Source organism: Sturnira hondurensis, unplaced genomic scaffold, assembly GCF_014824575.4.
Source record: "Sturnira hondurensis isolate 20B ecotype Veracruz unplaced genomic scaffold, ASM1482457v3 Scaffold0008196, whole genome shotgun sequence".
In the NCBI taxonomy this organism is placed as follows: domain Eukaryota; kingdom Metazoa; phylum Chordata; class Mammalia; order Chiroptera; family Phyllostomidae; genus Sturnira; species Sturnira hondurensis.
Window position 1 is genome coordinate 116640 of NW_028080827.1, and position 25354 is coordinate 141993.

General features: G+C 40.0%; 1 protein-coding gene across 4 annotated transcripts in view; it reads right to left on the reverse strand.

Moving 5' to 3' along the window:
* The window catches only part of TP53BP1 (tumor protein p53 binding protein 1), an 88619-nt gene that overhangs the window by 39072 nt on the left and 24193 nt on the right, over positions 1-25354 (reverse strand). For 3 of the 4 annotated variants that reach the window (XM_037054455.1, XM_037054454.1, XM_037054453.1), the window contains exons 12-14: positions 14549-15863; positions 2618-2737; positions 1440-1643 (exon numbers count right to left, since the gene is read on the reverse strand). In XM_037054455.1, coding sequence (XP_036910350.1) covers positions 1440-1643; positions 2618-2737; positions 14549-15863 — 1639 coding nt within the window. Of the gene's footprint in view, positions 1-1439; positions 1644-1815; positions 1943-2617; positions 2738-14548; positions 15864-25354 lie in introns of those variants that run through there. The other variant, XM_037054456.1, reaches the window with a different exon arrangement.

The following is a 25354-nucleotide window of genomic DNA, read 5'->3' on the forward strand; positions in this document are numbered from 1 at the left end:
TTTTCAAATTGGTGGTTGTCTTTCTTTTGGTTGTGTGAGGAAGCAAAGCCTATTGACCTGCGCCTCCATCTAGGCTGGAAACCACATTCCCTCATTTTTAATCCATGTCTCTTTTGGAGATTTCCTTTCAGTCCATAAACCTGTACAGGCATCTCTAAATCTAAAAATGAAAACTCTCCTTTAATCCTCCATTTCCCTTTAACTCATCATATTTTTAACAAGAACTTCTTGAAAGTAGAATACATTTGCTGCCTCTTCTCCCCATTACTCCTGAATTACCTTCAGTATAGCTCCCCCCCCAAACCACTATACTTAAACAGTTCTTGCTAGAGTCACCAAATAGATCCTAATTGCCAAATCCAATGTACATTTTTAGAAATATCTTACTAAACCTCACCTCTGCATCTAACACTGTTTTCTTCTAGTAACTCTCCACCTCATAACCTTCCATGCATGGCTTTATACTCTCCTAGTCCTCTTCTTTGGATGTTCTTTTACAATCTCTTTTAAGATTTATTCCTTTTCTAACTCCATTAAATAGCATTTACAAACTACTTAGTAAAAAAGATTATAAGCTTTGGAATCAGATCTGATTCAAACTCCAGCTCTACTTTCTACCAATTACTGTGCCAACAGATAGATAACTTAGAAACCTCTGTTTTGTCATCAATAAAATGGAAATAAGGATATCTACTTTGGAGTGCTATTATGACAATATAGATATAGAGTTATCCTGTATTTTTTTCCTCCCCCCTTTCTTCCATATTCACAAATGGTCCCAAGTTATCCCTATTCTATTATTAACCTCTCAAATTCATCCCTCATCTCTATGCCCACCCCACTTCTAGTCTTTAACTCTTCTGTCTGAGTTAGCCAGGCAGAAGAATAAGAAATGGGCAAGGCAAGGAATGATGCATAAAAATACAACTTTTGAAACACTGAGCTGATCCTGTTAAAAAAGCAAATCTAATCACACTACTCCCCTGACCACAATTTTACAGCTTTTCAGCATGATATAAAAGGCCTTTCAGAATCTGGTCCCTATTTTGCAGCAACTCCTTGTATTTTCTCTGAATTTTAGGCATATCAAACAAATTAGAATTAATGTGGGAAATAGTCAACATAAGCCTACAATGTGAATCCACAATCTTAAATTTTCTACCCTTTTCTGAATTGTTTCTGAATATGGAAATTAATTACTTAATATCAACATAGTTTAAAAAAGTGATACAACCAGAGCCACAGAGGTTGTTATAAAATGAAGTACCTTCAGTAACATGACAAGTGATGGCCCAAAAACAAAGAATTAAATCTGTGAGAGTAAGATTTTACAAATACATTTATAATTATAAAAATATCAATCACTATAACTAGAAGAAATACAATCAGATGATATGGAGCTACTAATTACCCAAGATTAACATAAAAATAAAACTTACTTTCTAGACTAAACTGCAAAGACTCTTCGCTTGCCTCAGTCTCCGGACTGACCAGTTTCATTCTTAGACACAATTTTTCATCTGTTTCTGGGGCAGTCCCAGAACCTCCTTTTTCATTCCCAGGTATGGGATCATTGGTCTCCATCACGCTTTCAGACATGACATCACTGTTTGCTGTGGTGCTTTCTGGATAGTTGCTAATATCTGGAAGGGAGGCAGGAGGAAGAAAGAAAGAAAGAATACTAAAATACAAACAAAAAACAATAATTCAAGGTCATCAATTTGCCTGTTTGGCTCCACAGCTCTGCAGGATTGAAGGGGGTTCCTAGGATAGACCCTGTCACATGTATCAACAACTACACACTAGTATTAACACCTGGTCTTAAGAGGAGCAACAGGATTCAGTTCCACTTCTGCATCTGGACAAAGGATGCTGCATGAGCCCTCAGCCAACCCACATCTGCCAGCATCAGGCATAGGTAGCAGGAGACTCCAGACGGCATGACTGTTACCTCCCAGCACTGACTAGAGAAAACAAATAGGTTAATGTAGAAGACTACTGGCTGCTTTAGGGAAGCAGGATCTACATTTTCTTGCCCTGTCAAACAGTAAATTGACCATTCAAGGTACTAAATTAATAGTACTTTTACCCTACCTGCTGTCCCTTCCTTATATGACAACTCTATATCATTGCTTAGCACTCAGATTCTATCGCCTTGCAAGTAGCAGAATAAAATCCTTATAATATTTTTTCTTTCTTCCTTCTACCCTTTTTCAAAAATAATTTTATTTACTTATCTTTAGAAGGGAAGGGAAGGAGAGAGGGAGAGGAATATCAACATATGGTTGTTTCTCATGTGTTCTCTGCTGGGAACTGGCCTGCAACCAAGGCATGTGACCTGACTGGGAATCAAACTGCGATCCTCTGGTTCCCAGGCCCGTGCTCAATCCACTGAGCTACAGCAGCCAGGGCTCCTTCTATCCTTTCTTTCCTTTCATCGCCACTCAATATCTCCTGGGAAAACTCATGAAATCAGATAGCACAAGCTTATTGTTCCTAAGGCAAAAAATCAACCTTATGAGGAAGGTCCAACTCCTCAGATCTAAAAGAAATCCCTTGCATAAAAATAGTATCTCAAAAATTCTACTTTAAATGGCATTACATTTTAGTCACTCACCAATAGGAGTACTGTGTTTCCTGGGCTCCAGTTTCAGGTGCCCAATAAGAGGGGGAGTCGTGCCAGTCAATGGTGGGATAATATCACCTTCTTTAGGCAAAGTGAAATGAAATGGAGTTTCTGGAAGGGAAAGAATAAAGGTAAACAAGAAGGAAACCAAAACAGAAGTATAAAAAAGCAAAAGTGAGGAGAACTACAGGAAACATTTAAATTATTTTCCTAAATTCTGCCTCATTCCCACGCCCCTCCACCAGGCCTCCCAACCAATTTCCTACTGTCCTCTCTGCTTGCTTTTCAGCCATCAACAAGACTGACACAGAATAGGCAACTACAGGACAGGCAAACAGAGGAAGCTCAAAGTTTGGAGGCCCTGTGGAGCATGAGGCCTAGAATGGAACCAAGAAACATCTGAGAAACAAATGGAACCTACAAACACCTGAGCTCTAAGACAGTACCTTTGGGTATACTCAATGATACAAATTTGAAGCGTTTCAAGTCTATACATTTTAATTTTGTGCAATGTTAATCCAAGAAGTTTGTTTACTAACTTTAGCAATCTGTAGGATCCTCCTGATTGAAGCCTGATGGTAATTTATAGTCTAGTCAAAAATGTGACAAAGAATCTCAAGGGCCAAAGTACTTTAAAATACTCATTGGTTCTAACCAAAAACCTATGGGTTTCATGGTTCAGCAGTACTGACCAGCATTCACTCTAGACTTCAGCACTGATATTCACATCTAAATCTCTGTACGACTGTAAATCTCACATGTATGAGCATTCCAGTATACAAATTTTTATTTAGTCATTATAAAATTAACATAAACATAAAACATTTGACAAGATACCAAAAACCTGACAAGAGACAAATTCTGAGATGTCCTAAATTAAATTACAACAGACTGCAGGGTAGGAGGAAGAGGTAAGTGGTTAACCAGTTAACAGAGCCTCAGACTAAAACCGACAAGACTTCACATTCCAGATGTTAAAACTTTGACCCAACTTTGAGGTGGCTATCTAAAAAACAATTTGACCACCAGACACTACCGCATCCTGCTTATGGTTATGCTGCCCACAACCCATTCAGAAGCAGTAAATATTTCTTCTTTATGGACTACGCCTCCATCCTAGAACTGTCCTCCGACCCCTACTGCCCTTCCATCTTCCCTCCCTGATGCTCTGTCCCAGGACCTGATCCTTTTCCTGACTAGCATATGGCTCAATAAACTCTTTCCTTCAGAAGAGCTTTCAGCTGCAAAGGTTTTTGTTTAACATTACTTTTTAATTAGGTCACAGTTCCAAATTTTTACTAAGCAAAATTAGCAAATTGCCAAAATCACATTTTCTGATTTTCTACTTGTTTACCTCTTTTAATAAAATGACTAAGTTTGGGGGGAAAAAAGGATTGTCACAGACAGCTCCTCTTAAACCTAACATGAAAATGTGTACTTATCTTGGGGTGGCTCAAAATAAGTATGATCTGTCATACCAGTCACTACTTGTGAAAAAAGTTCACTTAATACCTTTTCCAACACCACCAAGCAATCCTCACATTCTCAGAATATTGACAGGGTGTCCTAAAAATTTAACTCAATTCTGATACTCTACCTAGAGATAGCACCAGACCCCACAAATTAAAGGCTCAGTCCCACAAGACTACCCCCACTTCAGATGCCAATTGCAAGGCCAAGTTGTTACCTGTGCTATACCTTGTTCCCAACTGGCTATATATTATAGATTCCATAACCTCCTCTTCAGGTTCAATTAATCTGCTAATGCCACTCACTTAGGGTACTGAAAGAAACAGTTACTTACATTTACCAGCTTATTATAAAAACACAAATTAACAGCCATGTGAAGCAGTACACAGCGTGAGGTCCAGAAGGTTCTGATAGCAGGAGATTGGGACTAGGAGGAGACACCATCCAGGATCATTTACTAACTAAGAAGCTTATCCTGTTCAGGAGTTTTTTAGAACTTTGATCCCAAACTCCTCCCCTTACAGGCAGCAATGGGTAGGGTTGAAAGTTCTGACCCTGTAATAATCACTTGTTCTAAGAATAGCCCCATCCTGAGGCTATGTAGGAATATACCCTAAATCACCCATTACCACAAACCCACTTGTGACCAAAAAAGCTTGTTTCGAATAACAAAAGATACTCCTTTCACCTGGAAAATTACAAGGGTTTTAGGAGCTCTGAACAGGAAGCTGAAGGCAAATATATCTCTTTATACACCACATTTTCTTCTTTCATCTTTTCCCACTCTACTCACATCCTTCATTACCTTTAATTAAGCACTTTATACAATTTTTTTCCTTCAAAACTACAAAACAACAACAAAACATCTCTTACACCTACTTGTAACAGAAAAACAAATTAGTCATCTGAAGGGATGAAAAAAAAAATGAAATGGACTTTAGAAAAAAAGGATAAAAAGTATACATGCCTGGCTAAAAGGAACCGTAAAGACTAGGAGTAGAAAATTTCAACATCACATATAAATGACAACGAATGCCACCAGAGTGATAGAATTAACAGAAATGGGTCAGCAGATAAGCATTCATTCTCTGGCAGCTTCTTAAAAAGCAAGTTCTGAGTTTCCTCAAAGATGGAGGCATAGGTAGGCTAGGCTTCCTCACACAACCAAAAGAAAGACAACCACCAATTTGAAAACAAAAACAACCAGAACTGACAGAAAATCGAACTGTATGGAAGTCCAACAACCAAGGAGTTAAGGAAGAAACATTCATTCAAACTGGTAGGATGGTTGGAGATGGGGAGCCGAGGTGGAGAGGACAAGGCCGTGGCTGGCAGACTGGGTGGTCCAACATTCACAGGCTTATAAGCCAAGAGGAACAACTACAGAGCGAGACAGTCCACACAACCCAGGCTTCCAGCACGAGGAAATAAAGCCTCAATTTATATAGCTGCTGGCTGTAAAAATCTGTGGGGGTTGTGGTGGCGGGAGAAACTCCCAGTCTCACAGAGAGTCCATTGGAGAGACCCACAGGATCCTGGAACTACACAAGCCCACACACCCAGGAATCAGCACCAGCAGGGCTCAATACATTTGTGGGAAGCAAGGAAAGTGACTGGAAGTGGGGTGAGAGCTGAGCAAGCCAGCAGGTGGCATTGTTCTCTCTCTGATGCCTCCCCCACATACAGCACCACAACACAGCAAGGTGGGTTGCCCCGCCCTAGCAAATACCTAAGGCTCCACCCCAAACAATGGAATGGATGCACCAAGACAAAGAAACAGGGCCCCAATGAAGGAACAGATCAAAGCTCTAGAATAAGAACTAAGCAAGGAGGAGACAGTCAACCTATCAGATGCAGAGTTCAAAACACTGGTAATCAGGATGCTCACAGAAATGATTGAGTATGCTCGCAAAATAAAGGAAGAAATGAAGACTATACAAAGTGAAGTAAAGGAAAATAGACAGGAAACCAACAGTGAAGGGAAGGAAACCGGGACTCAAGTCAACAATTTGCAGTAGAAGGAAGAATTAAACACCCAACCAGAAGAGAAAGAAGAAACAGGAATTCAAAAAAATAAGGAGAGGCTGAGGAACCTCCAGGAGGTTAAAAAGCTTTAAACGTTCCAACATCTGAATCACAGGGATGCCAGAAGGAGAAGAGGTAGAGCAAGAAATTGAAAACTCATTTGAAAACTTAATGAAGGAAACTTTCCCAATCTGGTGAAGGAAATAGACTTCCAGGAAGTCCAGGAAGCTCAGAGTCCCAAAAAAGGTGGACCCAAGGAAGCACACATCAAGGGACATCAAGGCATAATTACATTACCCAAGATTAAAGAGAAGGAGAGAGTCTTAAAAGCAGCAAGAGAAAAGGAGACAGTCACCTGCAAAGGAGTTCCCATGAAGCTATCAGCTGATTTCTCAAAAGAAACCTTGCAGGCAAGAATGGGCTGGAAAGAAGTATGCAAAGTCATGAAAGGCAAGGACCTACATCCAAGATTACTCCATTCAGCAGAGCTATCATTTAGAATGGAAGGGCAGATAAAGTGGTTCCCAGACAAGGTCAAGGTAAAGGAGTTCATCATCACTAATCCCTTATTACTTGAAATGTTAAAGGGACTTATCTAAGAAAAAGAAGAAGATCAACAGTAAAATGACAACAAGATCACAACTATTAATAACCAAACCTAAAAAAACCACCACCCAAAACCACAAAACAAAGCAAACAACAGAACAAGAACAGAATCACAGAAATGGAGATCACATGGAGGGTTATCAGTGGGGAGAGGCAGAGAAGAGAATGAGGGAAAAGGTACAGGGAATAAGAAGCATAACTGGTAGGCACAAAATAGATGGGGGAGGTTAAGAATTGTATAGGAAATGCAGAAGCCGAAGAACTTATATGTCTAATCCATGGACATGAACTGCGGGATGGGGGGAATGCTGGAGGGATGGTGGGTGCAGGGTGGAGAAGTATAAAGAGGAATAAAAATGGGACTGTAATAGCATAATCACTAAAATATGCTTTAGAAAAACTAAAAATAAAAAAAGCAACTCCTTTAGGTTAATAAAGAAGAATTTAGAAGAGATAGAAACTAAAGAACAAATACATGACCCCCCAAAAATCTCACAAAGCCTCATACATTCCAAATATATATTTTAAAGAATTTTTCATCCCTGGAACACTCACCTGCACTACACCACTCTCTTGACAAGAACTATCTCTCACAGTATGATCAACTATAAAGACTTTTAAAAATCTGTGTGATCTTTAAGTGTATCCTTCTATGTAACAGACCATAATATGAAAATGTAATGTGCAAGCATTAAAAATTAGTTCCCCGTTTCTTTTGCACTAGATAAAAACTTACTGGTATGAAAGTTATTTTAACACCATTGATGCGACTGCATTACTACAACCTAATGGAAAATTGAGTTTTTTACCAGGAACATTAACACAACCTTTATCTGGTTTTCAATGTGTCATTCCTGGATTATTACAGGGGCCTATCAATTATTTTCTCTGCCTTAAGTGTCCCCCTCCCCCAACCCCCAATACTTTCTGCACACTTGACTTTGAACACATTAGCTCCTAATCAAAACTGTGTGGTTGCTACTAGCAAATAATTCCTAATTCTTTAGCCATCATTCAATTAACTGATAACAGCCTATATTTCTAGTCTATATTTAATCATTCATGTTCACAAAGCCTCTATTCAATGTCCTCCCCAACTGCTTTCCCATTTCTGTTTTGATCACTCATCTGAAAGACAATCCTAATCTAATCAAATTAGCAATAAATCCTGCAAAATAACATTTTACCCTCTTAAATTTACAGAAACTTGCAAAATATTCAATTCTTTTACTAAGCTTTAGCACGCCAACATAATTTAAATTATCTGAGTCCCTGCTTGGTTTCCCAGATTATCATGGTTTATCCTAATATATGCCAGCATGCCAACCCATTGAGAAAGATACGAATGAACAAAAGGAAATTTAATACCAAATGTCAAACCATCTAAATGGGGCGTTTCTACTCACTACTGAAGACTTTAGATATTCATTAGTCCAAAGTAAAATTTAAAACCTTTAATGCCAGTAAGGTCTCTCTTACTTCTAACTTCCTGATACAGTATAAAACCCAACTTTCCTTTTGTTCTCAAGAGGAGACCTGGTCACCTTTCACAACTGATCAACAGCCATCTACATAAATATGTAAGAATTTCTATAATGAAGAAAAATACAAAAGATAGAATTTATATAGTGGTGACACCATGTACAAACAGTCTACCCTAAGAGTCTGTCTCTGGCATTAATGGCCAATTAGGATGATATTCCATAAAGCCAGCCAGCAAATGTTGGACCTAGAGCATAAGACATGTCTGGCTTCACAGATTATTATTAACCTATCACATACTACTACTTGTAAAGATTTATTCAACTTGAGATTTTTCACATCATCAAACCATCATAAATTTATTCTATACTGAATAAGGTTGGCCTTCCAAATATCATCCTCTTAAATTTGATTTGTTCAGAGACTTCCAGCCAAGATGGAGGCATAGGTAGACACACTGTGCCTCCTCGCACAACCAAAAGAAGGACAACAATTTAAACACAAAATACAACCAGAACTGACAGAAAATCGAACCCTATGGAAGTCCGACAACTAAGGGGTGAAAGAAGACACATTCATCCAGACCAGTAGGAGAGGTAGAGTCACCAGCAGGAGGGGCGAAGAGGGTTCACAGCAAAAAAAAAAAACAAAAAACAGTGGCTGGTAGACCCAGATGTGCAAGGCAGCAGCGGGTGGACCCAGCAAGGCGGTAGATTATGGGGCGGGGCACAGAGCACAAGGTGGCTGGCTGACAAAGCAGTCCCACATTCGTGCACAGATAAACCAGGCAAAACTGGGGAGCAAGAAAGACTGCACAATCCAGGGCCCCAGTGCGGGGAAATAAAGCCTCAAAACACCAACTGAAAACACCTGTCAGAATGGAGGTGCTGGGAGGGACTCCCAGCCTCACAGGAGAATTCATTGGAGAGACCCACAAGGTCCTAGAACCCACACAAGCCCACCCACCTCGGAATCAGCACCAGAGGGCCCAGTTTGCTTGGAGGAAGAGGTGGAAGTGACTGAAATCTGGCATAGAGGAGAGCAAGGGCCACTGTTCCCTCTTGGACCCTGCCTCACATACAGAGTCACAACCCAGTGACGTGGTTGCCCCGCCCAGGCGAACACCTAAGGCTTCACCCGTCTCTATGTAACAGGTACATCAAGACAAAAAAAAAAATGGCACAAACAAAAGAACAGATCAAAGCTCCAGAAAAAATACAACTAAGCAACAAAGAGATAGCCCACCTATCAGATACACAGTTTAAAGCACTGGTGATCAGAATGCTCACAGAACTGGATGATTTTAGTCACAAATTAGATGAACAAATGAAGGCTACACTAAGTGAAATGAAGGAAAATGCACAGGAAATCAATAGCAATGGGAAGGAAACTGGGACTCAAATCAGTGGAGTAGACCAGAAGGAAGAAAGAAACATCCAATCAGAAAAGAATAAAGAAAGAATTTTAAAAAATGAGGAGAGACTGAGGAATCTCCATGACATTTTAAAATGTTCCAACACCCGAATTATAGGGGTACCAGAAGGGGAAGAGGGACAGCCACAAGTGGAAAACTTAGATGAACAAATAATAAAGGAGAACTTCCCCAGTCTGGCAAAGGAAACAGACTTCCAGGAAGTCCAGGAAGCTCAGAGAGTCCCAAAGAAGTTGAACCCAAGGAGGAACACACCAAGGCACATCATAATTACATTAGCCAAGATTAAAATGGAGGAGAGAATTTTAGAAGCAGCAAGAGATAAGGGGACAGTCACCTACAAAGGAGTTCCCATCAGACTGTCTGCTGATTTCTCAAAAGAGACCTTATAGGCAAGAAGGGGCTGGAAAGAAGTGTTCCAAGTCACGAAAGGCAAGGACCTACACATCCAAGATTGCTCTATCCAGCAAAGCTTTCATTTAGAATGGAAGGGCAGATAAAGTGCTTCTCAGATAAGGTCAAGTTAAAGGAGTTCATCACCACCAAGCCTTTATTATATGAAATGTAAGGGACTTATCTAAGAAAAAGAAGATAAAAAACATGTACAGTAAAATGACAAGCAAATTCAGAATTATTAACAACCACACCTAGAACAAAAACAAAAAATCAAACTTAGCAAACAACTAGAACAGGAACAGGACTACAGAAATGGAGATCACATGGAGGGTTAGCAACAGGGGAGTGAGGGGGGAGAAAGGGGGAAAAGGTACAGAGAATAAGTAGCACAGATGGTAGGTGGAAAATAGAGAGGGGGAGGGCAAGAACAGTACGGGAAATGTAGAAGCTAAAGAGCTTGTAAGTATGACACATGGACATGAACTAAAAAGTGGGGGAATATCAGTGTGCAGGGTGGAAGAGAGTGAAAGGGAAAATGGGACAACTGTAATAGCATAATCAATAAAATATATTTTAAAAAATTGCTTTGTTCAAATTTCAGGAGTAGGTCTTCAGAGACATGTCTGAAGTGGTCTCCAAATTACTAACAGTGACCAGCTATCTATAAATGGAGGCATTTAGAGTGATTCTCTCCTTTTCTCCCCCTACTGCCTCACACATCCCATTCCCTCTCTGGCCACCTTCCTCTCTTTCCTCTATTAGTTTACTATTTTCCACAATTACGCATGTTTCAATCAGTAAAGCTTTTAACCATGCCCCCCCCCAAAAAAAAGAAAGAAAGAAAAAAAGGTACCCTTCTAACTTTAACATACAGAAATCTAATGAAAAAACCCAAGACTCAACTAATTCATACCTTTCCAGAACCATTATCCTCTTAGGTTCTTCTCATTTAATTAGTCTCCCTTAAGGTTTAGCAACTATGCAACCATACTCTAAGTATAAAAGCATATTTTTGTTCTAACAATGTTCTTATGAATGATTTACTTTAATCCCCTAACAGTCAAACCACTGTCTTCACTGCTTTTAGCTGTTTGCTCAAGAACTAATTCTTGAAGTAAACAGAATATAACTTACTAGTATTTTCAATAATCTAATTTTTCTATCCTCACCAAAAGATATGTTTACTGATTTTGAGAAAGAGAGGTAGGAAGTGTGTGCTGTGTGTGTGAGAGAGAGAAACATCAATCAGCTGCCTCCCACCAGCGCCCCTACAAGAGATAGAACTGGTAACCTGGGTATATGCCCTGACTGGGGATTGAACTCACAAACTTACAGAGCACGGGCAATGCTCCAACCAACAGAGCCACTCGGCCAGGGCTCAATAATCTACATAAATATTAGGATAACAAGTTTTACTTCAGCAATGTCTATTATAAAAAAGAGCTGGCTCTGCCCATTAATAAATAGGGTAAACAAGAATTCATGAAGAATACTATTAATAGAATAGCCCAATGTTTTAGAAGCGTACATTTGCTAAGATAATTAAAAAGTACTCCTAAGTAACCAAATGGAAACAATCTACATGCCCTGATACTTCCTTAGACTAGGTAGGTCAATAACAGTATTTAGATATGAAATTACAAAAATATTCAATAATACAAAACATTAGGTCATTCAGATAGTCCTTTACTATAACTCATCAGAATCAGAGATAACTACACAGTGTCACAGGAGAAAAACCACTGCACTGAGAATTGGGTCTCAGAGTTTTCTCCCACTTCAATCATTTATTAGCCAGATGACTTTAGGAGAAGAGATTGAACCCAATAACCCTAACCTCCTTTTCAGCTCTAACATTTCTCATTCTGAAGAGAAAAAAAATCCTAAATAGAAAACCTAATGGGACTTCCGCCAAGATGGAGGCATAGGTGGAAACACTGTGCCTTCTCCCACAACCAAGTTTGAGTACAACAAAGGTTTGGAGAAACAAAGACACAGCCAAAGGACAGAATATTGAATTATACGAAGTCTGACTACATCTAACCGTTCAACAGGGACGGTAAGAGGGGCGGAGCCAGCAGTGAGCAGGGTCGGGCAGGACAGGTCCCCCGACCTAGGTGCGCAGGCAGCCCAGAACAAGTTGGGGTGTAGGGCAGACCGACCACGGTCGCACATTCGCGCACAGTGAGATGGACCATGCAGGTCCCAGGGGGTGAGGGCTGACGGCGGTGGCACACTCAAGTGCAGTGGGACGAAACGCGTGGGCCCAGTGACAGCAGCAGCTGCGGCATCTGCAAGGGCCCCAGCGGCAGGCGGCAGGCGGCAGACAGGATGCCATAGTCCCTCCTTGACCCCGCCCCCACATATAGCGTCACAACCCAGCAACTTAGTTGCCCTGCGCTAGTGAACACCTTAGGGCTCCGATCCTGCTACTTAACAGGCACAGACAGCCCAAAAGATGGCGCAAGAAGAACTCAAAGTCCCAGAGGCAATAACTCTCAGCGACCGACAAATTGCCAGCCTCTCAGAAGCACAATTCAAGACACTATTTATCAGGATGCTAACAGAACTGGTGGATTATAGTCACAAATTAGAGGAACATATGAAGGCTAAACTAATTGAAATGAAGGGAGATGTCGAGGAATCCAAAAGCGATGGAAAGGAAACTGGGACTCAAATCAATGGAATGGACCAGAAGGAAGAACAAAACATCCCACCAGAAAGGAATGAAGAAATGAGAATTCAAAAAAATGAGGAGAGGCTTAGGAACCTCCAGGACATCTTTAAACGTTCCAACATTCGAATTATAGGGGTACCAGAAGGGGAAGAGGAACAGCCACAAGTGGAAAACTTATTTGAACAAATAATAAAGGAGAACTTCCCTAGTCTGGCAAAGGAAATAGACTTCCAGGAAATCCAGGAAGCTCAGAGAGTCCCAAAGAAGTTGGACCCAAGGAGGAACACACCAAGGCACATCATAATTACATTAGCCAAGATGAAAATGGAGGAGAGAATCCTAGAAGCAGCAAGAGATAAGGGGACAGTCACCTACAAAGGAGTACCCATCAGACTGTCAGCGGATTTCTCAAGAGACCTTACAGGCAAGAAGGGGCTGGAAAGAAGTATTCCAAGTCATGAAATCCAAAGACCTACAGCCAAGATTGCTTTATCCAGCAAAGCTTTCATTTAGAATGGAAGGACAGATAAAGTGCTTCTCAGATAAGGTCAAGTTCAAGGAGTTCATCATCACCAAGCCCTTATTATATGAAATGCTAAAGGGACTTCTCAAGGAAAAAAAAGATGAAAAATATGAACAGTGAAAGGACAGCAAACTCACAGTTATTAACAACCACACCTGAAACAAAAGCAAACCAAGAGGACAGCTAGATCAGGAGTGGAACCATAGAAATGAAGAACACATGGAGGGTTAGCAACAGGGGAGTGGGAGGAGGAGAAGGGGGGAGAAGGTACAGAAAATAGGTAGACAGTAGGTAGAAAATAGATAGGGGGGAGGGCGAGAATAGTGGGGGAAATATAGAATCTAAAGAACTTGAGACACGTGGTTATAAACTAAGGGGTGAGAATGGTGGGGGAGGGAGTGTGCGGGGGGAGGGGAATGTAGGGGGGGAATAGAACAACTGTAATGGTATAATCAATAAAATATATTTAAAAAAAAGAAAACCTAATGAATAGGGATAATTTTGAGGTTATAAATAAATAAGCACTACTAATAACCACACCTAGACAAGAGGTATAAAGTGGGACTGTTACAGGAACACCAAAAGGTATAATCACTCATACTAATAGCTATGATGTGGCCAAATACGGTTTCTCCTTTCCATAGTCCTAGAGGCTTATTTTCTTAAGTTTGTGTTTTGTTTTTATTTTTCTTGAAGTTTGTTTTGTTTTTAAATTATAGTAACTCTGGGCATTTAGAAAGTCTGAATTCTTTTCAGCTAACAACATACATTATATTCCACAAATATTTCAGAAAGTAATCTATATTCCCATCTAGACTTCATAAAATAGATAAAGGGCACATACTAATATCTTTTCCAGTTTACGGTATATATGTTGAACCAAATTTAAAATCTTCACTTAATGCCCATAAAGAAGAAATAACCAATACAGGCATGGTCATTAATAGAGGTCTAAATACGACTTTACTGTAAGATCCTTGTATTTTGAGGCAACTGTCAAAACAGAAAAATGTGGACCAAGACTGGGACCTTAGTGGAAACAACAGATTGGTATTAATTTCCACATATTTATAAAATTCATGTTGATTACTCCGAAGTTATAAAGCTAAAAAAACATCAAATGACCTGATTCCATAAACTACAGCTACAAAAGAATACAACCCCAAGTTTTTAATTTCCCACTTATTATTAGCTATTTATTTTTTAAAATACCAGTTAATTTTCAGGCCTGACACAAGCATGCAGTGCTCTACCTTGCATTCCAAACTGTAATCTGGTTGGAGACACAGAACAATTCACAATCACACTCACCACTAGAGCTTTCACAGAAGCTTTGCGAGGTGTGGGCAGAGGCCTTCTCCAGCTTCTGAGCTTCTGCACCTGAGCCCAGCTTCTTTGTATTAGCCATTTTTGAGTCTTCTGTTAATAAGTTATCTGTTTTCTCTTGAGGTTGGATCTGCTGCATTTGCTGATCAGGTTTTGGAGCATCATCTGCTCTCACTGAAGTCATGGGAGGTAAAGAGTCAGCCGCTACAGGTTCTTTTTCTGTAGTCACCGATTTCAGATCTCCTTCATATTCAGCACTCTTTTCTTCCTGGGTATCAAGTCTATTCTCAGCACATGGTTCTATTTCTGGAGCATCATCCTCCCACAACTGGGAATCTGAGCATTTCTCCACTCCCTCTAAAGGTTCTGATGAAACATCAACTCTGGGAGATGGTTCCTTCACATCTACAATGACAACACTTGAGTCCTCCGAAGTAGCTTCTTCCCATGCTTCTTGATCCTTATGTTCCAATTCTTGGTCAAGTACTGGAAGCTTTTGGGGGGAATCAACACTAGTTTCAACTTCCATAGCTTCCTGACATTCTTGTTTTGAGATTTCCTTTGAAAGACACAACCCTTGGGATTGAGTTTCAGTCAGAGAAAGGTGTAATGAGACACTGTCCATATTTTCTTCTTTTAGCTCTTCTCCTTGACTTTCACAGGGAGTCTCAGGTATTTCTTCCACCTCAGAACTTGAAGACCCCTCTTCTGGATGATGTTCTTTAATTTCCATAGCTTCCTCCTGATCTAACATGCTAGAGAGTGCCTCAGATCGAGTAGCTGGAGAAGGAACAGCCTGACTCCCTGAATCACAAGTGAGGTCAATACAAATGTCTTCTGCTACAGTCTCTTCTCTGCCTTTACAATCAGCAGCTAAAATGCTAACATCATCTCTGGTTTCTGTGTCATCCCCCCTTGTTTCATCAGCACTCTGACTAACTTCTACTTGGCCATCTTGTACTGGATTCATTAGGATACTATCATTTTCAGCAGAAACAAGTTTAGCATTGAGAACTGATGACACAGGTTCAGTATCCTCAATCTGTGTGTTTTCTCCATCTTCATCAATCCTTTGAGAACTCAAGCTCTCCATCTTTGGAGACTGACTATACTCACTTGCAGAAAGCATCAACTTACAAGAATCCCCTGTCAAAGATAGCCCAAGATCCTCAGTGGAATTCTTTGGTTCAATTCCTGGAGTTTTAGAACACTCGACAATCAAAGAGGAGCTATGCAAATCTCCACCTTTCTTCCCATCATTTGATCGTTCTTCCAAACTTGGAGATGGAAAGAAAATATCCTAAGGAAGATGAAAAAAGAGACAAATCTTCATTTGTTCTTAATCATATTTCTTTTAAATCTAACCCCTGAATTCATCTAAAATTTCTGAATTAATTATTCAAAAACTAAAGAACTCTATGACCATGTTTGCAGAAATACAAAGCTTAAAATCACCAGTCTTTTCATCAACAGAAGTCACTCTAATGCTTTTCTTATGAATTATTGACATAGAACAAGCATAATCAAAAAACAACTTAAAGTATTTAACTTACACTTTTAAAAAAAGATTTTATTTATTTATTTTTAGAGTGAGGGGAAGGGAGGGAGAAAGAGAACAGAAACATCAATATGTGGTTGCCTCTCATGTGCTCCCTACCAAGGACCTGGCTTGCAACCCAAGCAAGTGCCCCGACTGGGTATCAAACTGGCGACCTTTTGGTTCACAGGCCCATGCTCAAACTACTCAGCTACACCAGCCAGTGCTTAACTTACACTTTTAAAGATAGGAAGACACCTAAATTTAGCTGTACACCACCAAGCTATTAAAATCATGACATATATATGATGGGCTCACAATTACACAGGGATCATTTGAACACATAACCACAAATACCACTTCAGTTCTCACAAAGCAGGAATATATACTTATTCACCTCCCACTATTTCAAAATACGCTAGCATTCATAAAACTGATGTTAAAACCCAAACCTTATAATGTCATTAGTCAACACATACTACTACATACCAACAAGGATGGGTGAAGTTAAAAGGACTACATCCTGTTGATAAGGATGTGGAACAAATACATCTCTCATACATTGCTGGCAGGAATGCAAAAGGTACAGCCACTTTAAAAAATGGTATGGCAGTATCTAATAAAGTAAACACACATTACTATTATGACCCAGAAATTCTACTTGTGGGTTTTATGCAAGAGAAATAAAATCATATGTCCACACAAAGATGTATATGCAAGTGTTCATGACAGTATTATTCATGATAGCCAAAAAAACTGGAAGCGACCCAAATATTCATCAACTGGTGAATATACTGTAGATGGCCATATTATGAAATACTATTAACAATAAAAAGGAATAAAACATTAACACATGCAAGAATATGAATCTCAAAAGTATGCTAAGCTGAAGAACTCAAGGAATTCAAGTATATGGTGACAGAAGATTAGATTTTGGGTGGTAAACAAATAGAGTATACCAATATCATATTATAAAGTTGCACACCTGATGTTATGTACTGTTATAAACCAATGAATTCCCAATAAATTTAATTTTTAATTAACTTTTTAAACAAGAATTCAAACACAAAAGACCATACACCCTTTATGATGGCAATTACATAAATTTTTTAAAAAACACAAAACTAGATTGACAGAAGGCAGATGAATGGCTGTCTAGGATAAAAGAGGGGATCAGGGGACTGGGGAGAAGGAATCAACTACAAAGGATTATGAAGGAACTTTTTAGGGTGAGGAAACTATTCTATGCTGTGATGGTGACTGTGGTAATATATTTGCATACAATGTCCAAAATTCATCAGACTATACACTTAAAGTGCCATTTTTATTTTATGATAATAATGCCTGCATTTTTTAAAAAGAAAATAACCCAAAGCTTAGTATGTTTTTATGTAAGAACTACATTTAGTGTGTTACTTTCCTGAAATAAATGCTATAAAACTCTAGCATTTAGCTGGTAAGACATTCACTTCCCATGATTTTTAAGAGAATGAGGAATCGAGATAGGTTGCCAAATACTTTATATATTCTCTAACTGCTGGTATTTCAATCTGTGCTGTTATTGTTTACCCTTTCCAATTATAAAAAGTCATAAATTTGAGCCTGCTCATTTATTCTCACGCATGACTGAAATATTGGTCCAACATTTCTAAATGGCAATTTGGCATGGCACAACAGCCTTGAAACTATATATCCCTAGTCCCAAAACTTCATTTTAAGGAAATTATTCAATGGAAGTACACTGAGATTTGGCTATAATACTGTTCAGTGCTAAATTATTACTATTTAGAATGGGAAACAATATGAAATACCTTAAATGTCAGACAGAAGATTCATTTAAAAACTATGATACCCCTACATGATATTTTATCTACATAAAATTGTAGATGAATATTAAAATATATAGAAAAATATTCAGGACTTCCACCAAGATGGAGGAGTAGGTGGAAACACTATGCCTTCTCCCACAACCAAGTTTGAATACAACAAAGGTTTGGTGAACAAAGATGCAGCCAAAGAACAGAAAATTGAACTATATGGAAGTCGGAAAACAACCAACCCTTCAACCAGACTGGTAAGAGGCGCGGAGCCAGCAGCAGAGCAGGGTAGGGCAAGAAAGATGCCCCCGCCCCCAGGCACCCAGGCAGCCCCACGACAGGCGGACCTAGTGAGGATGCGGGGCAGTGGGCCATGGTCACACATTTGCAAGCAGATAAACCAGCAGAGGAGTGAGCACTGAGACAGACTGCGCAGGCCCCAGCGGCGACTCCAGCGGAAATGGGCTGAACGAGGTCACACATTCGCTCGCAGTGGGACGCGTGCAGTGGAACAGACCACGCAGGCCCCAGCAGAGGTGGGAGGCAGCAGAGGGGACCGCCACTGCTTTCCTTTGACCCCGCCCCCACATACAGCGTCACAACCCAGCAACTGAGTGGCCCGGCCCTGATGAACTCCTAGGGCTCTGTTCCTCATCCGTAACAGGCACAAACAGTCCAAAATATGGCTCAAGAAGAACTCAAAGCCCCAGAGCCAGTAACTCTAAGGAAAAAAGAAATGGCAAACCTCTCAGATGCACAATTCAAAACACTTGTGATCAGGATGCTCACAGAACTGGTTGATTATAGCCACAAATTAGAGGAACATACGAAGGCTAAACTAATTGAAATTAAGGGAAATGCACAGGAAACCAATAGTGATGGAAAGGAAACAGGGACTCAAATCAATGGAGCGGACCAGAAGGAAGGAAGAAATGACCAAACAGAAAAAAGAGAAGTTACAAGAATTCAAACAAATGAGGAGAGGCTTAGGAACCTCCAGGACATCTAAACGTTCCAACATCTGAATTATAGGGGTACCAGAAGGGGAAGAGGAACAGCCACAAGTGGAAAAGTTATTTGAACAAATAATAAAGGAGAACTTCCCCAGTCTGGCAAAGGAAATAGACTTCCAGGAAATTCAGGAAGCTCAGAGAGTCCCAAAGAAGTTGGACCCAAGGAGGAACACACCAAGGCACATCATAATTACATTAGCCAAGATGAAAATGAAGGAGAGAATCCTAGAAGCAGCAAGAGATAAGGGGACAGTCACCTACAAAGGAGTGCCCATCAGACTGTCAGCGGATTTCTCAAGAGAACTTACAGGCAAGAAGGAGCAGGAAGGAAGTATTCCAAGTCATGAAATCCAAAGACCTACAGCCAAGATTGCTTTATCCAGCAAAGCTTTCATTTAGAATGGAAGGACAGATAAAGTGCTTCTCAGATAAGATCAAATTCAAGGACTTCATCATAACCAAGCCCTTATTACATGAAATGCTAAAGGGACTTCTCTAAGAAAAAGAAGATTAAAAATATGAACAGTGAAAGGACAGCAAACTCACAGTTATTAACAACCACACCTAAAACAAAAGCAAACCAAGAGGACAGCTAGATCAGGAGTGGAACCATAGAAATGAAGAACACATGGAGGGTTAGCAACAGGGGAGCAGGAGGAGGAGAAGCAGGGAGAAAATAAGTGGGGAGAAGGGGGGAGAAGGTACAGAAAATAAGTAACATAGATGGTAGGTAGAAAACAGGGGGGAGGGCAAGAATAGTAGGGGAAATATAGAATCTAAAGAACTTGAGACATGTGGTCATAAACTAAAGGGGGGGAATGGTGGGGGAGGGGTGTGTAGGGTGGAGATGAATGAAGGGGGGAATAGAACAACTGTAATGGTATAATCAACAAAATATATTTTAAAAAAGAAAAATAGCCCTGGCTGGTGTAGCTCAGTGGATTGAGCACGGACCTGAGAACCAAATGATCACAGTTTGATTCCCAGTCAGGGCACATGCCTGGGTTGCAGGCCAGTTCCCAGCAGGGGACTCACGAGAGGCAAGCATACATTGAGACTTCTCTCCTTCTCTCCTTCCCTTCCCCTCTAAAGATAAATAAATAAAATCTTTAAAAAATATATTTAAAAAAAGGAAAAATATTCAGACTGTGCATTAAATAGAAAAATTTTTATTTTAGTAAAAAATGTATTTTATTGCAGTCTTTCAATACACTTTATATAATTTTCATGTATTTCTGTTAATAAACATATACTATAAATAAATTAAAGAGTAGTTATTTCTGAGACAGGATAACTGATCTATTTTTTTAAATATATTTTATTGATTATGCCATTACAGTTGTCCCATTTCCCACCCTTAATTCCCCTCCACCCTGCACACCCCCTCCCACCCATATTCTCCTGGTTTAGTTCATGTCCATGTGCCACAAGTTCCTTAGCTTCTATATTTCCCACACTATTCTTGCCCTCCCCCTGTCTATTTTCTCTCCACTGTCTATGCTACTTATTCTCTGTAACTTTTCCCCTGCCTCCCCCCTCCCACTCCCCAGTTGCTACCCTTGCATGTGATCTCCATTTCTGTGGTTCCACTCCTGTTTTAGGTGTCCACTTAGTTTGCTTTTGTTTTAGGTGTGGTTGTCAATAACTGTGAATTTGCTGTCCTTTCACTGTTCATATTCTCTATCTTCTTTTTCTTAGAGAAGTCCCTTTAACATTTCATGTAATAAGGGCTTGGTGATGATCAACTCCTTGACCTTGCCTTGACCTTGACCTTGACCTTGTCTGAGAAGCACTTTATCTGCCTTTCCATTCTAAATGAAAGCTTTGCTGGATAGAGCAGTCCTGGATGTAGGTCTTTGGATTTCATGACTTGGAATACTTCCTTCCTGCTCCTTCTTGCCTGTAAGGTCTCTTTATGGAACTCCTCTGTAGGTGACTGTTGCCTTATCTCTTGCTGCTTCTAGAATTCTCTCCATCATTTTAATATTGGCTAGTGTAATTATGATGTGCCTTGATGTGTTCCTCCTTGGGTTCAACTTCTTTGGGACTGTCTGAGCTTCCTGGACTTCCTGGAAGTCTATTTCCTTTGCGAGATTGGGGAAGTTCTCCTTTATTATTTGTTCAAATAAGTTTTCCACTTGTTCCTCTTCCTCTTCCCCTTCTGGTACCCCTATAATTCGGATGTTGGAACATTTAAAGATGTCCTGGAGGTTCCTAAGTCTCTCCTCATTTTTTTGAATTGTTTTTTTCTTCATTCTTTTCTGTTTGGTTGTTTCTTTCTTCCTTCTGGTCCACTCCACTGATTTGAATCCCAGTTTTCTTTCCATCACTATTAGTTCCCTGTGCATTTTCTTTCATTTCACTTTGTGTAGCCTACATTTATTCATCTAATTTGCAACCAAAATCAACCAGTTCTGTGAGCATCCTGATCACGAGTATTTTGAACTGTGCATCTGATAGGTTGACTATCTCTTGGTCGCTTAAGAGTATTGGCTCTGGGGCTTTTATCTGTTCTTCTGTTTGAGCCATTTTTGATCAGGTCACACCTGTTATGTGAGAGGCAGGGTGAGGGGCGGGGTGTTCACCATTGCAGGGCAACCGATGTCACTGAGTTGTGATGCTGTATGTGGGGGCAGGGTCAGAAAGCAAACAATGGCACTTGTGCTGCTCTCTCCTGGATTTCAATCCCCTCTGCCACTTCCCACAAGCAAATTGGGCCCTTCTGATGCTAGTTCCCAGGTGGGTGGGCTTGTGTACATTCTAGGACCCTGAGAAACAATTCATCTCTCCAATGAACTATCCTGTGAGGCTGGGAGTCTCTCCTGGCACCTTTTCAATCAGTGTTTTTAGGCTTTATTTACCGTCGCTGGCGCCCTGGGTTGCGTGGTCTGTCTCGCTGCCCGTTTTGCCTGGTTTTTCTGTGTGCAAATTGTGTGTCCACAAGCGTTCTGCTTGTTTTCTCCATGCGCCCAGGGCACGCTAGCCCCACAATGCCTGTGCTCCCGGGTCTGGCAGCCACCAGCTTTTTCTGCCGAGATCCCTCTCTGCCAGCCGCCGACTCCACCACTCTTACCGGTCTGGTTGAATGGTTGTTGGACTTCCTTAGAGTTCAATTTTGTGTTTGTTCTTGTTGTGTTTTGTTTCTAAATCTTTTTTGGTATGCCCTGTGCCTCTAACTGTCCTCCCCTTCCACAGAACAAAGAGTAACCAGTGCTGGCAAGTCTTGGCTTGGAACAAAGCTGTAACTAAGCAGCCTCGAGCCCGGCACAAGTGGTGGCTGACATCAGCTCACATTGTGGTGCACACCAAAAGGTCCCAAGTCCAGCACACAGAACCAGCCACAGATCAATCTGTAGCTACTACCATGCATCCCAAGCCCAGCATAAGTGGCTAACTGACCTTGGTTTGTACCAGAGTCCTTCCCAAAAAGCACCAGAACCCACAAACCAGGTGGTCAGCTTCAGACCACACCACGGTACCACCCAAGGTGGTGTTTTTTTAACTCCACAAACAACACATCCCAAAGACAGACTTGGCTGTCACCAAAGCTCCCTAAAGTGACACCTGCTCTGAGGGATTATCCCCTACAAAATAGCTCATCCACTGTAGTTACAGACAGCCCTCACATCAGTCAGACTGAGAAAGAACAGTACCCACAGACATGCCAATAGCAGTGAAGGCTAACCCTATCCCTAGCCCTAACACACAACACACACAAGGGACACCGGTGGAGCATAGAGCTCAAGTAACCAAGGAGACAGCACTACTGGGCTCCACATGAAACCTACTACATAAGGCCACTCTGCAAAGCCAGGAAGACATAGCAGATCTACCTAATACATAGAAACAAACACAAGGAGTCAGCCAAAATGAGAAGACAAAGAAACATGTCCTAAACAAAAGAACAAGACAAAACTCCAGAAAAAGAACTAAACAAAGACAAGCAATCTACCAGATACAGAGTTCAAAATACTGGTTATAAACAATGACTGAGGGGAAAGAGTACAGGAACTTAAACAGAAACATAGAAAACATAAAAAAGAACCAGTCAGAAATGAAAAATACAATAACTGAAATGAAGACTACATTAGAAGTAATCAGCCTGCAAACCAAAGGGTCACTGGTCAGATTCCCAGTCAGGGTACAGGCCTAGGATGCTGGCCAGGTCCCCAGTAGGGGGTGCATGCGAGGCAACCAAACATTGATGTTTCTCTCCCTCTCTTTCTCCCTCCCTTCCCTTCTAAAACTAAATAAATAAAATCCTTTACAAAAAAGAAGAAGTAATCAACATCAGATTACACGAAACAGAGGACTAAATCAGCAATCAGGAAGGCAAAGTAAAGGAAAACACCCAATCAGAACACCAAAAAGAATAAAAGAATTTTAAACAAAAGGATAGGATAAGGGGCCCTACAACAAAATCAAGCATGCCAACATTTGTATCACAGGGGTACCAGAAGGAGGAGAAAGGAAGCAAGAGAGCAAAAAATTGAAAACCTATTTGAAGAAATAACAACTGAAAATTTTCATAACCTGAAGAAAAAATAGACTTACAAGTCCAAGAAGCGCAGCGAGTAACAAACAAGATGAACCTAAAGAGGCCCACACCAAGACACATAATTAAAGGTTAAAGATAAGGACTAAAGACAAAGAGAGAATCTTAAAAAAAACAGCATGAGAAAAGCAGTTAGTTACATACAGAAAAACTCTCATTAGACTGTCAGGTGATTTCTCAACAGAAATTCTGCATGTAAGAAGAGAATGGCACAAAATATTCAAAGTGATGAAAAGCAAAGACCTATAGCCAAGATTACTCTACCCAACAAGGCTACTTTTCAGAATTGAAGGAAAGACAGATTCTGAGACTGAAGAAGTTCACCACCACCAAAGAAGCATTACAAAAAATGTTAAAGGGATTTCCTTAAAGAGAAGAGAAAAAAGGAGCAACATAAATATGAATAATAAAATGGCAATAACTACTTATCTATCAATAATCACTTTAAATGTAAATGGATTAAATGCTCCAATTAAAAGACATAGGGTATCTGAATGGACCAGAAAACAAAGGCTCATACATATGCTGTCTGTAAGGGACCCACTTCAGATCCAAAGACACACACAGACTAAAAGTAAGGAAATGGAAAAAAATCTCATGCAAATGGAAATGAAAAAAAGCCAGGGTAGCAATATTTATATCAGACAAAACAGACTTTAAAACAAAGATTATAATAACAGACACAGGACATTACATGGCGATGATAAAGGGATCAATCCAGTAAGAGGACATAACCCTTAAAAACATTTATGCACCCAACACAGGACAACTTAAATATATAGAGCAAACACTGATGGACATAAAGGGAGAGACTGACAGTAATACATTCAGTCATAGTAGAGGACTTTGTCACCCAACTGACATCAATGTATACATCTTCCAGGTAAAAATCAAAGAAGAATCAGCAGCCTTAAATGACACACCAGACCAGATGGATTTAATTGATATTTTCAGAACATTTCACACCAATGCAGCAGAGTACACGTACTTTTCAAATGCACATGGGCCCTGGCCCAGTGGCTCAGTTGGTTGGAGCACCATCCCAGGCATCAAATGCACATGGAGCATTTTCCAAGATAGACCACAAAACAAATTTGCTTGCCAGGCCACAAAACAAATGTCAATAAATGTAATAAGACTGATATTATATCAACCATCTCCAACCACAATGGTATGAAACTAGAATTCAATTACAAGAAGAAAACTGAAAAATACACAAACATGGAGGCTAAATAACATGCTACTAAACATTTACTAGGTTGACAACAGATCAAGGAAGAAATTAAAAGACACTCTGAGACAAATAAAAATGAAAACACAGCTACCCAAAAATCTATAGGACACAGCAAAAGCAGTGTATTTCAATACAGGCCTACCTCAGGAAACAAGAAAAATCTAGTTAAGGAACTACAAAAAAAGAACAACAAATAAAGACCAAAGTGAGTAGGAGCAAAGAAATAATAAAGGTCAAAACAGAAAAAACAAAATACAGTTTTAAAAAATGTAAAAGATTAATGAAAGCAAGAGCCAGTTATTTGAAAAGATAAATAAGACTGATAACCCTTTAAGCAGACTCATCAAAAAAAGAGAGGAAACCCAAGTAAATAAAATCAGAAACGTAAGAGAAGTGATTGCTGACACCACAAAAATACAAGGATTATAAGAAAATATTATGAACAATTATATTCCATCAAATTGGACAATCTGGAAGAAAGCATAAATTCCTAGATACGTAATGTCTTCCAAGACTAAATCAAAACCAAACAGAAAATTGAAGCAAACTAATCATACCAACAAAATTGAATCAGTAATCATTAAACTCACAACAAAGAAAGTCCTGAATGGACTTCACAGGTGACTTTTCCAAAA